The sequence below is a fragment of the Aegilops tauschii genome, chromosome 2 (assembly GCF_002575655.3).
Source record: "Aegilops tauschii subsp. strangulata cultivar AL8/78 chromosome 2, Aet v6.0, whole genome shotgun sequence".
NCBI classification, from domain to species: domain Eukaryota; kingdom Viridiplantae; phylum Streptophyta; class Magnoliopsida; order Poales; family Poaceae; genus Aegilops; species Aegilops tauschii.
In genome coordinates, this window is record NC_053036.3 from 127,729,214 (window position 1) to 127,744,419 (window position 15,206).

At 43.6% G+C, this 15,206-nt stretch overlaps 1 protein-coding gene and 1 pseudogene across 1 annotated transcript; both read right to left on the reverse strand.

Moving 5' to 3' along the window:
- LOC141040814 (uncharacterized) overlaps positions 1 to 15,206 on the reverse strand; it is a 150,570-nt pseudogene that overhangs the window by 89,423 nt on the left and 45,941 nt on the right.
- On the reverse strand, positions 223 to 12,700 carry LOC109770623 (DNA mismatch repair protein MSH4). The gene is made up of 24 exons (XM_020329346.4): positions 12,440 to 12,700; positions 11,262 to 11,465; positions 11,143 to 11,178; positions 10,933 to 11,045; positions 9,020 to 9,065; positions 8,240 to 8,286; positions 7,985 to 8,092; positions 7,810 to 7,885; positions 7,175 to 7,247; positions 6,929 to 7,074; positions 6,704 to 6,789; positions 5,942 to 6,081; positions 5,737 to 5,876; positions 5,610 to 5,660; positions 3,737 to 3,800; positions 2,980 to 3,123; positions 2,794 to 2,861; positions 2,643 to 2,701; positions 2,391 to 2,547; positions 1,925 to 1,977; positions 1,735 to 1,833; positions 936 to 1,050; positions 735 to 857; positions 223 to 653 (listed from the first exon to the last, which is right to left on the reverse strand). Exons 1-24 carry the CDS (start codon positions 12,548 to 12,550, stop codon positions 486 to 488), a joined length of 2,427 nt encoding a protein of 808 aa, XP_020184935.1. The 5' UTR covers positions 12,551 to 12,700; the 3' UTR covers positions 223 to 485.

The window sequence follows — 15,206 nt, forward strand, 5'->3', positions numbered from 1 at the left end:
AGAACACCTTTCCAGCAATTTTCTTTCTATTTTGTCAATTTTTCACAGAAATTTTAGGGCTTACTTTTTAAAAACATATTTTTGACATTTTGATATACCTTTTTTTAATGTTAAAGGAAAAAAAAATACCCAAGGTCAAATTTCATCACAGTTCAAACCTATGAATTTTGGGGAACAACGTGGGAAAGAGGAAGGAGTGAGACTAGGCTATCACTTAGCAGATTTTATGTAACTCCATAAAGTTCAACTTTCCTTGCGCAAATATGCAATTGTAAGGAGGATTCCTCCTGTTCCTCGTCTCATCATCGACTCCGGGTGTGCTTTGTGTTATTAAGGGATCTCTCCCGTATCGCCACTTTCAGTATCGGACTCTGACTAATATATAATTACAGCGGCGGATGGAAATAAGACTGATGGATCCTCTGCGGCCATAGACCTACAAACAGACCTCTATCAAATTCCTGGAGACGTAATCTCTTGTTGTTTCATATCAAATTGCCTGCAGCGTAACTCTCCTTGAGGTCCTGCAATGCTTCACGGATGTAGTCGTCCCCTTGGTTTGAGTACTTCAAGCAGATGAGCCGTTGCGCGGCCTGGTACGCCATCCTCAGCGGCTGGTACTGCACGCAGTTCGCGTCCATCCTAACCATTTCCTGCAAGAACCGAATAATAACCAGTCAATAACCAACACAAGGAACATGAGCATCATACTTGGAAGATAATTAGAGTTGGACCTGCTCTGTGATACGTGAAGTGATGCTGGTCGCGGTGTCGATCACTGAAGTAGGTAGGCCGGCCACTCTGGCTAGCAGAAGTCCATAGTGTGGTACCCGTCGGACGCCATCCTTCAGCCGGAACTGGTGTTTGGGAGGCGCGGCAGCATTGAGTTAAAGATACGAAAAATGAAATTCCCGCAGTTTTGCATTGAACCCTACCTTGAAATCCAAGAGACCGTTCCTCAAGTCAACCTCGAAATGGAGGACCTTCACGTTTGGATACATCGTTGCGAGCTCTGACAAGCCCTCCATGTGTGTCGCAAACACCGTGTAGCTGCATGGGTGGAAGACACAACACTGTTAAATTACTTACTATTCTCTCAAACATGCACCTGACTCTGCATGTCATTTTGTATTAGAAGAAAGCATCGAAATGACGTGACAACACTAATAAATTTTATATAGCAGGAACTACTCCGGCAGGATACTGTCTTCATTGTTCACCAAAAAGGGTACCATCTACATAATTAAATGTTAAACCTCTCATTACCAAAACAATAGAGGTTACTCCAGATAGTTTGTGTTACGGATGAACAGTTACTAAAATTAACCAACCAAGTACATGGCCAGCTACATCTGGCATGACAAATCCCCTAGTTAAGCTTAATACTGAACTACTACTGGTGTCATCTGAAAAGTTTGAAAACCAACAGTTTACAGATTGCCACAAGAGGACAGAATGCATAATCTTAGTGTAATTAACTAATTATCTGTACGTATAAGCTAGACGGACATTACTTATTTGATTAAGAAATCAAATTTTCCTTAGAAAAACAAATAGTTGTTGCTATAACTAAAATTGGACGCTGGAAATGCAGAATAACATGGAACTGAGCCTAGCTCAGTTAGTGGGAGGTGTGGGTGTGTACCACCTCATAGAACAACCTTATCCCAGGCACATCTTCAACATCACGAATAAGAACAACACATCAGTACATATGATGTTGCTAATTCTTACCCTTTGAGGGATAGCAGGTGCTCGCAGCAGCTCCATGCAATTGCCAACCCATCAGAGGAAGAAGTAGCTCTTCCAAGCTCATCCACTACAACCAAGCTCCTGTAACTCAAATGTCCATGGTCATTCATCAGAAGGAAAACAAGACAAAGTCAAACATATCCAATTTCATTCCATTGCAGCAGCGTAGTACCTTGAAGAAACATTTTGCATGATGAAAGCTGTCTCTTTCATTTCCGTCATAAACTGCAAACAGAAATTAAGCTAATTAGGAACAGCTAAGATATACATTGTATTCAACAGTCTGTGCACTGGACGGGAATCTCTTCTGTGCCATGTAATTAGAATATCTGTGCACTCAGCTATTGAGGAAAAATAATCATGTCCAACTTTTCAGGCAGGTAAATCAGTTTCCAAGTATATTAAACACACCAATTGGCTCACACACTATTGATGAGATAACAGGCCTGATGGAAGAAAAGGTATATACATATCGCTGTCCCAAGCAGAGTGCTCGAAGCATAGTGATAACAGGCCCGATCACTATGCTTTGAACACAAGATGCAAATGATAAAACTAGAATAACACACTCAGAACAATATACCACACCTTTTATTTTGACAAAACTAATAGTACGAAGTCTTTCTTCAAGCACGTACCGTGCTCGAGTTGTTTTCAACATTATCTCCAGTGCCTATGCGTGTAAATATACGATCAACCACTCTCAGTGATGCAAATTGAGCTGGGACATAACAGCCGACTTGCGCAAGAATAACTATTAGACAAATCTGTTGAAGATATGTACTTTTTCCACTCCTGTAATAGCAAGATAATGCAGGGACTAAATACACTTGCGCAAATAAATCAGTAGCTTGCTAAAGCAACTTAGAAGCAATGTTCATGTGACTCACATGTTTGGCCCCATGACAAGAACCATATTCGATGCTTCGGAAAGGAAGATATTATTTGGCTACATGACAGTGATAACATATAAAATTAATAAAGAAAATCATGAAATATAACATAAATATGGAGAAATGAATAAAAATGAAAACAACTCACAACAAAATCAGTATGTAAGCTCTCCAGAATAGGATGTCGTCCAGCATTGATTGCCATTGGACCATCACCTGCTTAAGTGAAAATAGCAACGTAAGTATATAAAGATTGGGATTCCATGAACACTAATAACAAAAGAATTCACATTCAAACAAACAAATAATTACAAGCTTTGTGTTATAAGCCCACCTGTGAACTCCGGTCTAGTGTAGCGATCAACAGGCTTTGTAGATATTGTATAGGCAAAAGAATTTACAATCATGTCCAAAAGACATAATACTTCTGCGAGCATTGTTAAGATACGAATGTCTTCTCTGATCTCACTAATAAGTCCTGAAACAATTAAAGAAACTTGGATGACACCAAGATCTCCGTATATACTTGCATAGTACTAATATGTAATGTTGCATGAAAAATCTAGTGCTCCACTGCCCGCAAGCTTCTAAAATTCTGAAAAACATTAGGAGTTTTTTGCATTGAAATTTTGTGAGATAAACCCCAGCCATTCAGGTGTACGATTCCCATTTTCCAACCTGGAAATTTTGGCCAATAGCCCAACACACTCCTCAGCCGGAAGAGCCTGGAAGGCAAATAAATGTCCGACTGGAAACATTGATGATACAGTTAAAAATGGAGATCTATATATAGTTATATACACAAAAAGAAGCATGATAATGCTCCGTTATACAACAGCTAATTGCTACTACCTACATGGAGGGTGCCAGTAAATATAGACAGTGAACACTGTGTGCAACAAATGGGTTCATCACATTACGCAAGTATATTTTTTTTGTCTGTTATAAGAGGGGTTATCAATCAACCGAGACAAAGATGAACCAGTACATTATTGAAATTAACACAAGAAAGAATACTCCAAAGATGGCTTCAAGCAAGAATTACACGTGATATGAAAAATAAGAAGTCAAAACTTAATGGTTGGAGCAACCTTCTAAACAGAGTTCAGTGCGCAAGAAGCACTCAGCAGCAGCCGACTTGTTCCTAACATTTAGCTGCACTTAATAGAAGACATATATGATGTTAAGTAGCTGTAGGAAGAAACAAGTACTCCTACAGTATAATCATGTTTGTCAGGGTTGCACATTTATAAAATAAAATATCTGCTCGCATGCAGTATAATTTAATTTTTCCAGAAGTTAGTCCTCTTCTGAGATTTTCCCATTCCAAGAGCTAATTATTATACAAGTCACAAGGCTTTCACAAGAAGATTACTCCCAGTTATAGTAGATAACATGATCGAAAGTGCGTAGGAGCAGTGGAGCACCCGGCGACTCCACCCATCAAAATCTGACCCATTAACTAGCCTCGGGATTCACATCTCCTATATTAGGCAGTCCGTATTAGAAGTTTATTCGCCATGTATCTCTCACATGCATGCTCTGTATCTAGGTCTGTTTTCTGGCACTGACATTGTCAGACATTACACCCATGCCCAATCGAGCTCAACCACCAGCGCCCAACCACCCAAGACCCAATAATCCACTCAATCCACGGGCGCCCCAACCCTTTCTTCTCCCCATCAAGACCCTTCTTCCCCTGGACACCAGTTCTTCCCCACCAATCCTTCCCCCAATCCTCTTCTAAGTTCATGCAATTTCCTTCACAGTCTTCTGCTTGCTACATGAAACAAAGCCGGGATGAACTAGGAAGACTATGTTCGCCCTGGTTATCGTCTGAGCTTGCCGTGTCGCAGCGACACCACGTCCGCCGTGGCTGCCAACACCAAGTTATGCATTCTGGCGGCCAGCGACAACGTCTGAGAAGAAAGCCATGTGGAAGACTGTGCATGCCATGATGAGCAAATCCAGGTGGCCATCGTCTGTGCTTGCCGCGTTTTGCATTCCCGCGGCCAGCCAGCCGCTTCCTCAAGCTACGTGTACGTCACCCGCATCCTGGTCGTTCCCGTCGCCGTCAAGCTTGGTCTTGCCATGCTTCGCCTCAGCAATAGTACAGGCTGTTCACGCCTTGGTCGAGATCGTGGGCTTCATGCTCGTGGCCGGCGTCCTTGACCTGGGTTTGTGCATGGCCTGCATCCTCCGACCCGGTCCACCCGGATCCATGGTCAATCCACGCGGATAGGAACGTATCCGTGGGCCAAGGGTCGTTCCCCTTCCGTAATCTCAGAGCGCTTACCTTCCATGGTTGCTGAACCAGGATCCATCGGAAGATTTGACGTAGGTATCATCCCCGTTTCCGTAAGTTTTGGAACGATGGATTTCCACAGGAACTCACTGCCCTGCTTATCTTTCCGCCTCGCTGGATATGGAATGGAGGGGTGCGTGGGGAAGATGAACACTGGACACTCGAATGGATCCTTGCTTTTTTTTATCCGGCAATGGAGGGTATGCGGCTGGATCTAAAGCAGAATGGACTTACTCTAACACGGAATCGATTTAATGCGACGCGCACTGTTCTGTTTTCTAGTGTACCCCATGCAAACCTATTCAATGTCGATGCACAGTCACGCACTGTTTCAATGTACGTTGCGGGCATGTATTCACATATGAGAAATCTTGTACTCCAAACATGCACGCATCCCCAACTGGCACGGCAGCGGCCGTGACTTCGATGTGCTGCGTCGCCGAGTGCTCTTCGTCCGCTTCCATAACATGATAACCTTTTTTAGCTAAAGTAAAATGGGTGAGATCTACCAAGTAGCTAAACCTTGTTGGTTAGCATGTACTGTACTGGAAATTTAAACCAGAAAAGTTACCTGCACGGTCAAAGCTTTGCAGTGTGGCAGTTAGTGCCCAGTTACCCAAAAACCCTAAGAATATTAACTTACTAAGAAGTAAACTTACCGAAGCTAGCTCAAAGCTTGAGCAATGGACATTCTTCCCATGCCTAACAACCTAATTGATTGTTTAGAATTCGCAATTGGTTAGCACGCAATTAGGAAGCTGAATTTTTAAAGGGACATACACATACCTGGATAAATTTATTAGGAAGCTTTTCAGTAATATCCCTCAGGGGTATAATAAAGTAAAACCCCAGTCTATTGTTATACGGTATCTTCAAATTTGGCAGAGTAAACTCCTCTCTGTACTTGGTGGCAAGGTTATGTATGGCTGCAAAATACTATGTCACACTAATGCATTATACAAATTAGAAATGAATATGGAACAATAAGCACCTTCGCTTGTATCGCAGAAGGATCGACGAGCAACATCAAGTAGGCCATCAATCCCTGGCTTAATAGCGAAACATTGCTGAGTGCAGGCTACAAAAGGAGCCCTCGAATGAATAACATCTTCATCAATCACTTCTCCGATTCTAGGGTCAGAAAGGAGAACACAAAAGCATTAGAAAAGAAGGTGAAAAATCACAATTATTTAGTGTAGATGAATATAACTAAGCTTACCCAATGCTGATATATGACAATGCAAGCCAAGAAATAAAATAAGAAGACAGGAGTATAGCAGGAATGGAAAAAGGGGGGGGGGGGGGGGGGGGGGGGGGGTGGTACTGATTCAAAACCTCTGGAAAGACTTGATGTTAAAACAGTATCATCATGCTCGACCATACTAAATTACAACTGCCTGTGCTGCTCTGGTGCATGGTGAAGTCTGTATTTCATAGGCTAGCAGCTAGCTACAAGCAAGATTTGGAACAACTGATGGTTTATGTCTTGTGATAATTCATCTTAAGATATTGCTTGGGAGTTGAGTGTAACACTGCAACTTACATCAGTGAAGAATATACCTATAGTTGTAAAAGCACTTTAAGCAACTGATTGTGATATATACAAACACTAAGGGTATCTAAATTTCCAATCTCCTATTTTCATATGTGTATCAAACAAGACCATGTGTACACATTAAGCAAAAGAAAGGGATAGAGGGCATATAATTTATTTTCTTTGACACATGAGGGAAAAGTGCACATAAAACTGCACCTCTTTCTCATGCTCTCATACTTTGGGTTTTCACATATGGTCTGATAAATGTTCTTAAGAAGAAAACTGTTCGCCCCCTTCAGAACCTGCAAGTTAAGGCTACACATTACATGCTTGAAAACTAGCTGTTGTCAGTTTTACTAGAAATGTGAGGAAAAATCAGCAGAAATACGACAGAATAAGATTCAACTATAAAATGAGATACCAGGATTCTGATTAAAGCACCTTGGAGAGGAATGGTATTGCATCCAGAGCAGTTTTTAGAACAATAATGTCAGATATCAACAATTGGCTCTTTCGACCATTGGCAGGCTTCAGTACCTCATCTGTGACCTTTTTGGGTTTGAAGCAAAAGTGACAGAGAACCTTATCTAGGACACAAGAACGGCATGCAGCAATTTTTTAGCAGTGAGAATCATATTACCTACAGAACAGCACAACAAGAGAAGAGCATAGAAATTATAGAGTAACCTGATTCTTTTGGAAATTTACGGAGACCTTGTGTCAAGCCAAAGAATAGTTCCTCGTTGCTCACTAGCTCATCCTGAAATTTAGATATTAACATCAAAAGTATGCACAAGTGTCAATTTCAAAAGCATGCATAAAGTTGAAACGCCGCGCTGAGATATAAAAATAATGCAATATTAAGGTACAGGTTAATGTTTTCACAAGGGGGAATTTAGAGCCATGCCACCACAAAGTTGAAGCTATGAAAAATACTACTGCATGTCTCAATGAGATGTGAACTTTGGCCCCGCACCACATATCATACTCACAGTCAGTGGTAATTTTCAAAATGCAAAGTTCATATTCGCATGGTTACCGTATTTCCTCTCTTTTCTAAGAAAACAGAGATATTCACAAATTATAAGCACTGGTCTAAGGTGGACAGCATATTAACTTACTACTTTTTAGACCCAATAGTTACATGCAGCAAAATCATACAAAAGAACATGCATTTGTAGTTATGAACACTATAAGATCCACTTCTATTTCACATACAAAAATCTCGCACATAAAATTCAGAGCTCTTGTATATGTCCAGTTACAGATCAATTTGGTGATGCTCACAAATAGACTATAATGTAAATGCAAAATATACTTACCAAGCAGTCAAGCCGAGTATTGATAGTTTGAATATCTTTTAATGGTTGTAATAAGTTGGCTCTCAGTAGTCTAGACCTGGGACAACCATGTCGTTGTGCTTAGTAACTCAACATACAGCATCATGATATGAATACAAAGTTAACGTAAGATTTTAGTATGTGTCGTGAGGCATACCCTCCCGTAGTCTTTGTAGTCTTCAACATCTGAAAGAGACTTTTCTTTTTGTTGCTAGTACCCCACAGTTCAGTATGGAGAGGGTCAATTATTTCTAATGTTTGAACACTGTTGGGTGCAAATCAAAGAATGCAAGCCATTCAGTAATGGCAACTGAACTGTTGAACTCTTGTTCTCCCAGCTCTTTTGATGAACAAGATTAATCAGGTTACATTACTTGATAGAATTTGAGGGTCGGTTGTTTCAAAATAATACCTAGTTGAATCGATGTTCATATGGTCAAATGAGCCATTGAATGTAACCTGGAGGCAAATGCAGTTTTTTTTAACATAACTATGGGAGGCCATGAGCTCATAACAGAAAGAAAAGGAGAATAACAGCCTTCAACTGGCATTTTTGGAGGTTAGCACAACACATGAGTAATAACCATACCAAGAAACAAATGAAACATGGTGGCTTACTCTTTGAGGAACATACGTGGGCTTAGGAACTGTAGATGCTTAAATCCTAATATCTTCTGTTTCGAGGCTTCAGCAACAAAATTTTCCAAGGAAATAGCGCTTTAAAATTAAAACTATATGATTCGTGTTTAAGTGTAAAATCCATTAAACAAAATTAAACCCTGAAACATGCATGAGCTTTCAGAATATGAAAATCGCAGACAGCGAGCCGGCATGCATGTAACAACCAGCAATCCAGCATACAGTACAATCTAATGGACAATCAATAGTCATAAAGCTACAGCTCAATACACTGATTGTTGCCATTAACACACTAACGAATTAATGTCGCTCCAAGAGCCAATTTGTGAAGACAATGCATATGATTTTTCAAGTATGCATAACCATTTGTTCTTCAAAAAAAAAAGTACGCATAACCGGCATAGAACCTATGAATGAAATAGGCATCAATGGGGGAATAAACAGCAAGCAATAGATTTTTCCACTTGTTCATAATAAGTAAATTGATAAGAATGAACATAGGTGAGGCTTCAGAAGTGCAATATATGTTAAAGCAAATTTTCCAATAACTTACTGATAGTGAATGGTTAGTAATAATTACACCTTTTTCTGATTCTATCCTGTAAAAAGATACAAACATAACGTCAGAAGACTCATGTGATGCTGGGTAACCTTGTTGTAGAATGATAGAAATTAGTATCTTACCCTAAAGGTATATTTTAATTGAAAGATTCCATAAAAGAAATGAGTGGAAAAAAAAACATGTGTTGGACATGATTAAACCAATAAACAAACAGATGTTAGAGCTAGCTTTCAACATAGGGTGCTCAACTCTCTGAACAACGAAAGCTGAAAACAAGGGACCAGCACTGCTCACGGCATACTAGAGTTGTTATTTTTGGAGGTCTGACGCCCGGTTGGTGCACTAGGTGGCAACAGATGCCTCGACTCTAGCAGGAAGGTCCTAGGTACACCAGCAATGTGTCGGTGCGGCTACCATGGTTGGCATGGACAGCAGGTAGTGGAGGATATTTGGATTGAAAGAATTCCATAAAAGAAATAACACCTCCAGGAAGGTCCTAGGTACACCGGCAATGTGTCGGTGCGGCTAGCAGGCAACATGCCTTGACTCTTACCCCAAAGGTATTTAAATTGAAAGATTCCATAAAAGAAATGAGTGGAAAAAAACATGTGATGGACATGATTAAACCAATAAACAAACGGATGTTAGAGCAGGTGTTCAACTCTCTGAAGCACATATGTTCAGAGAGTTGAACATAGGATGTTCAACTGTCTGAACAACAGAAGCTGAAAACAAGGGACCAACGCTGCTCACAACATACTGGAGGTGTTATTTTTGGAGTTCTGATGCCCGGTTGGTGCACTACCTGGCAAAAACATATGCCTCGAATAGTCGAATGTAGTAGGAAGGTCCTAGGTACACCAGCAATGTGTCGGTACGGCTACCGTGGTTGGCATGGGCAACAGGCAGCAAAGGATCCCGTGTTGTAGCGTCTTGGTCGCATGGAAGCACTTCGACCAGTATTGGTTAACGGTTGTGGGCGTAAGTTGTTTCGGTGGGATGTCTTCCGTACCCTATCAGGACTGCCAGGGCCACCCCCCACCCCCCGCCGCCCTTCTGATTGGGCCACGGCGGATCTGGTCTACTTGCTGGTGTGTGAGATGTGGCGGACATCATTGAGACATGTGTGACGCGTAGCAGCCCACGGCGCCATTGATTTGCTGCCTCCAATGTAGGAATGTCCCAACTCTGCCCTTCTTTGTGGAGATGGCTTCTCTATTTCTGTGGTGAGGGTTTGGTAGGTTTGTTGCGCACGATGGCATTGAGGCCGGGGGTTGTTAGGTTGCATCGGCTGTAATGTATGTCTAGCGGCAGTCGGTTGTGGTCATGTCTCGAGTGGTCAGTTGTGCTGCCTAGTCCCAGGCTTGTGTAAATTATATTCTTTCTATCAATGCATCAGGGCACAAGCTTTGTGTTTTCTAGAAAAAATGTTCAAATTTTTTTCTTCAATTGCTCATGGAGTTTGAGCTTGAATATTGCATCCCTTTAAATGAATCATGCAGCAATCAATTTTCAGGTCCATTATCTTAAATGAGTATCGTCAACTGAAGGTGAAAGTGTTAGGACAAGACCACTATCAAATGGTGCAAACATCAAGAAAAGAGCTGTGACTATCTGGAAACACATGCACTTTTCGAAATTAGTTAACTATTCATAGAGTCGTAATTAGTTGTCTTGATCCAGCCATAGATTAAACTCAATAATAAGGTCATAAATATGGCAGCTTGGTTCATAGTGATGGTATACAATAGTAACTTGGGTCAGACTGATACTTGATACAATGCTGTATTATATGCATGGGAGACATGTCATGACAAATTCACTCCCATTGGTGTGGGTTAATCATGAAGAGGGAAAACTTCAAACTAATGATGTCTTGACTCTCAAGTGTTGAGCATATTTACCACTTAATTGTTGCAGAGGCCGCAGCAAGACAAAGATAGTACTGCTTGCAGTAAGTATCCAAACCAAGTGCAGATGGGTCTCTAGCCGACAGATTTTTTACCATAACCGCCCCCTTACAGATAAAGGGAACATGAGTGATATTAAGGGGTCTAATTCACCCGATAACTGAAAGAATAGATGTCCCAGTAAGTGAAAACAAAACATAATACCTTGGTATCATCAAAGCAACCACGTGCCATTGTGACCTACAAAGTGAGCTTTTCTTAGAGTAGAACGCTATTATTCTTTCCTTCTGTAAAATATAGATAAAATGTCATAAGAGTATCACCTTTTTGCTTGCTTGGTAATTTTTATCAACCAGCTCTGAAACTCCAACCATACCATCTGCCGCTGTTTTATTTGGGGGCACAATTACAGTATTCGGATCATAGAAATGCAGTAGTGTCTTTGTATTCTGGTATGAACAGCTTGTCTCGATATACTGAGATAGGTGCAGTGAGGCTGATCTCAAATCAAATGCCGCAACACCAACCTGTAACATTTTTTTTTCTGTAAACAAATTCTGGCAAAGTAGCAAAACTGTATCTGTTCATGAATTCGAAGATGAAGACCGGCTTTCTCTGCTTTGCTTTTACTAGAATTTCCTTTAGTTGCCAACATCAGATTCATTACAATATCAGCCTAAGGTGCACTTCAATTCTATATATCCACGCATAAAAAAACACAAATGTCCAACACTTGCAGGTGCAGCAACCAATTAATGTGACATGGGATGCGGTGAACACACAAAGATCCCTCTAAAAATAGAAGATACATTTTACGCCTGGATATCGAATTTTAATTTGGTGAATTGTGTATGGAGGTCAGAAAATGCTGTTTGTAAATAAACAGTCAGACAAACGCCCAAAAAAAGAACTATACAGACGAAGGAAATCATTTTAGTTACATACTATTCATATACTTATGTGTCCCAAACATAAAACGTCATATATTAAGTTACAGACGGAGTAGTTTATAGGAGATTATCTCTGTGGCGGTTAAACAGAATATCAGTCATTTCTGGACGGAGATTAGAGCAACTTCTAGGAATTACCGCCCAAATCTGTTTATGAGTTACTGCAACATCAGGAAAGTACTAAAAATTTGCTCGCCAGGTGCGGGTGCAGTTTACATCATATCACACGGTTTCGATTTCGATTCAGTCGGAACGGCAAATGCAGCAGAAGAGCTATCGTGCAGCAATCGTCCTGAAACTAATCGTCGATCCAAAAACCCTCCAAACCCTAGACAAATCACCGGCCGGGAGATTTTGAGCAAATCCGAAGGAGAACATCGCACTGGCATACCAAACCGAGGTAACTCCTTCGATTCAATCCGCGGCAACCCCGAGAAGACACGGGTCGGGCGGGGCACTGAGATGGGAACGTTCGAAATGGACGGCACGGGGGCGAAATCAACGACCCGACTAACCAATGCGGGGGTGAAGATGGGGGTTTAAGGCGTGACCTCCTTGGCTCGGTTCTCGATGAGGCCGATCACGAAGCTCGATCGATCGCCGGCGATGGTGACGCCGCCGCCCCCACCCCCTCCTCCTCCTCCGGCAGCGCCCTCCTCCATCTCCTGCGCCGAACCCTGGAAGGATGCAACTACGGCTGCTAGCTGGTGGTGTGTCTGTGCGAAGCGGCGAGGAGAGCGTTTGGTCGCTCCCGTTTTCTCTACACGGCCTGCGACGGGGCCTGAGGAACAGAGGAAGTGACGAAGAGGGCGAGATTTGTGCGGCGGGTCCCGGATTAAGTGTTAGGGGGTCTGCTAGCTGAACAAAATTTTAATCCCTCGACAAATTTGACAGTTTGGAACAGGGGTCTAATAGATGATGCAAATTTGAAGATATAAAACTAGGTGTTGTATAATTTACATCACCACAAAGTGTTTTTTACATCTTTAAAAAATAGTCAACTCCAACAGATAATGTATATTTGTGATGTAAAATTTCAACTCCAACAGATGATGTATTTGAAGATGTCAAATAGTGCACTAAACCAACTCTCGAAACTATCAAAGCTCGCGTGCTCCCGCTGCAGCTCGCCGGGGCCGGCGGGGATGGCCGGAATCGGCCGGCGGCGGAGAGGAATGGGTAGGGGAGGTCGAGAGGAAGCCAAACCGGTTGCGGCAGCACGGGGCGGCGCTAGAACCGCCCGTAATCGGCCGAAAGGGGATCGGGCAGGTGGCAGGCCGGCCGAGGCAGGCAACGGGGGACAGGGGACAAGGTCGTGGCGGGCCTGGCGGCCGACGAAGAAGGCATTTATGCCAGTTGCAGCCGTAGGAGAAGTTTCAATACGGCGGCGGCCGAAAGCGAATTAGCGGCTGCGGGCGGCGGGCTGACGAGGCAGGCGGCGGGCTGACGAGGCAGGCGGCGGGCTGACGAGGCAGGCGGCGGGGGACGGCGAGCGAAGTCGCAGCGGGCCTGGCGACCGTTGGAGAAGGCATTTAGGCTAGTCGCAGCCGCCGGAGAAGTTTCGATTCGGCAGCGGTCGAAAGTGAATCGGCGGCTGCAGGCGGCGGGCCAGCGAGGCAAGCGGCGGGGGACGGGGGGCAAAGTCGCGGCGGGCCTGACGGCCGTCGGGTGGCGTGCAGCGGCGGCGATTTGGTGCCGATTTCGTTGGCGACGGCTGGTCGCGTGGAAGGAAAAGGAATGATAGTTGGGCAGTTGGCGAGCAGTCGTGTTTTTACATCTCCTTTTACATCTCCTGATGGTGGTGTTGTAGTTTACATCTTCGGGAGGGGAAGATATAATTTTTTACATGTACACCATCTGTTGGAGAGGTGCTTTTGGGCCTCCAAGATGTAAAAACGTAGTTATTTTTACATCTACATCTTCTATTGGAGATGCTCTAAAGATAAGGGCAACTCCAACGGGCGATTATGTTGGGTTCTACGGTAGGGTGCGTCGACTACAAATTAAAATTTCCTACGCGCAGAACAACCAAGAACATGCTACGGGAGATGGATCACAGTTCGTTACCACTAGACGCGCAGTGCCATGCAGGTCCGCGTGGGTCGTCTCCTCCTCGTCCGATCTCCCTCGAACAGCCGGTCGTCGGTTCCCACGTACAGGTTCGCCGGAGCGGCGCAGGTGCACCGCCTCTAACGGTATCCGCGCGTGCAGGAGGAACACCGTGCGGCAGACTGCTAGGTCCGATCACACAGTCGGCGGCGAGTGGAGGTGTCTATTTGCAACACATGCAAACCCTAGTGACAGCGCCAAAGCGATCAACCGCATGAGTGTGCCGCACCCCACTTTATATAGGCATCCGTCGCGGGCTCAACACTTGGGCCTCGCACGGACCCTAAAGCCCATAAGTCTACTCGGCCACAATCCGAATACAGCTCGGATCACATCCGACCAGTGTCCTCGGATCCGACCTCGTAGGTTCCTTCCCTTAAGCGCGCGACCCCTTAGGTTCAAGTCAACTTGGTCGTAGTTCGGATCACCTCCGAACTGCACGGTTGGTAGCGGCCCCTAGCAAGGCATGCCAAACACCAATCAGACTATGAAGCTGGTTAGGCGAACCTATACATCACACTTCCATTCCTTTTGCAACATGATATATGTTGTCGAGCTCAAGGCGAGTCTGTCATCCTTGTGCTAGCCCGACCTCTTTCTCGTTCCAGTGATGCCGACCACAAACCAGATTATCTCATAATCCTTGTCGCATGGCCATGCTTATCCTGGTCGGATCACACGAGGGGCCCAGAGTATATCTCTCCTGATCGGAGGGGCAAATCTCATCTTGCTCGACCATGTCTCGCGGCATGGGTCTGGACAAGCCTGAAACCTACCTTTGTAACTACCCAGTCACGGAGTAGCGTTTAGTCGGCCCAAAGCAAGTCTGTCACCATCCCGAGTACATGTGCTAGCTCAGGTCTTAGAACATAGAACGTATGTTGTACTAGAGACTCACGGATGACATATCGTTGCATCTCATATATAGTTGGGTCTGTCCGACTCGGACCTTATCTCGACTCGGATCTGACTACGTCCAATCCGGCCAGACCTTTCCAAGTCCATATTATCCGGTTAGCATCCAATGCTCCATGGCTAGTGAGACCAAGCCATCGACCGTGGCATATGCTAGTCTAGTCGCTGCGCGTCCACACATCTGAAAGAACATGCGGTGGCCCCATGTTTGGTTTTGATAATTGATGACAATCTCTATGGACTAATGGTTGCCTTGAGTTATATTTGAAGGTTTTGTCCATAGGCTTTTCTTGG

Excerpts from the sequence above, each read along its gene's own strand:
- LOC109770623 (XM_020329346.4), bottom strand. The coding sequence starts at position 12,550 with ATGGAGGAGGGCGCTGCCGGAGGAGGAGGAGGGGGTGGGGGCGGCGGC. Across the intron at positions 11,179-11,261 it reads ATTACCAAGCAAGCAAAAAG|GTCACAATGGCACGTGGTTG; the intron begins GTGATACTCTTA and ends CTCACTTTGTAG. Across the intron at positions 2,702-2,793 it reads GCTTACATACTGATTTTGTT|CCAAATAATATCTTCCTTTC; the intron begins GTGAGTTGTTTT and ends ACTGTCATGTAG.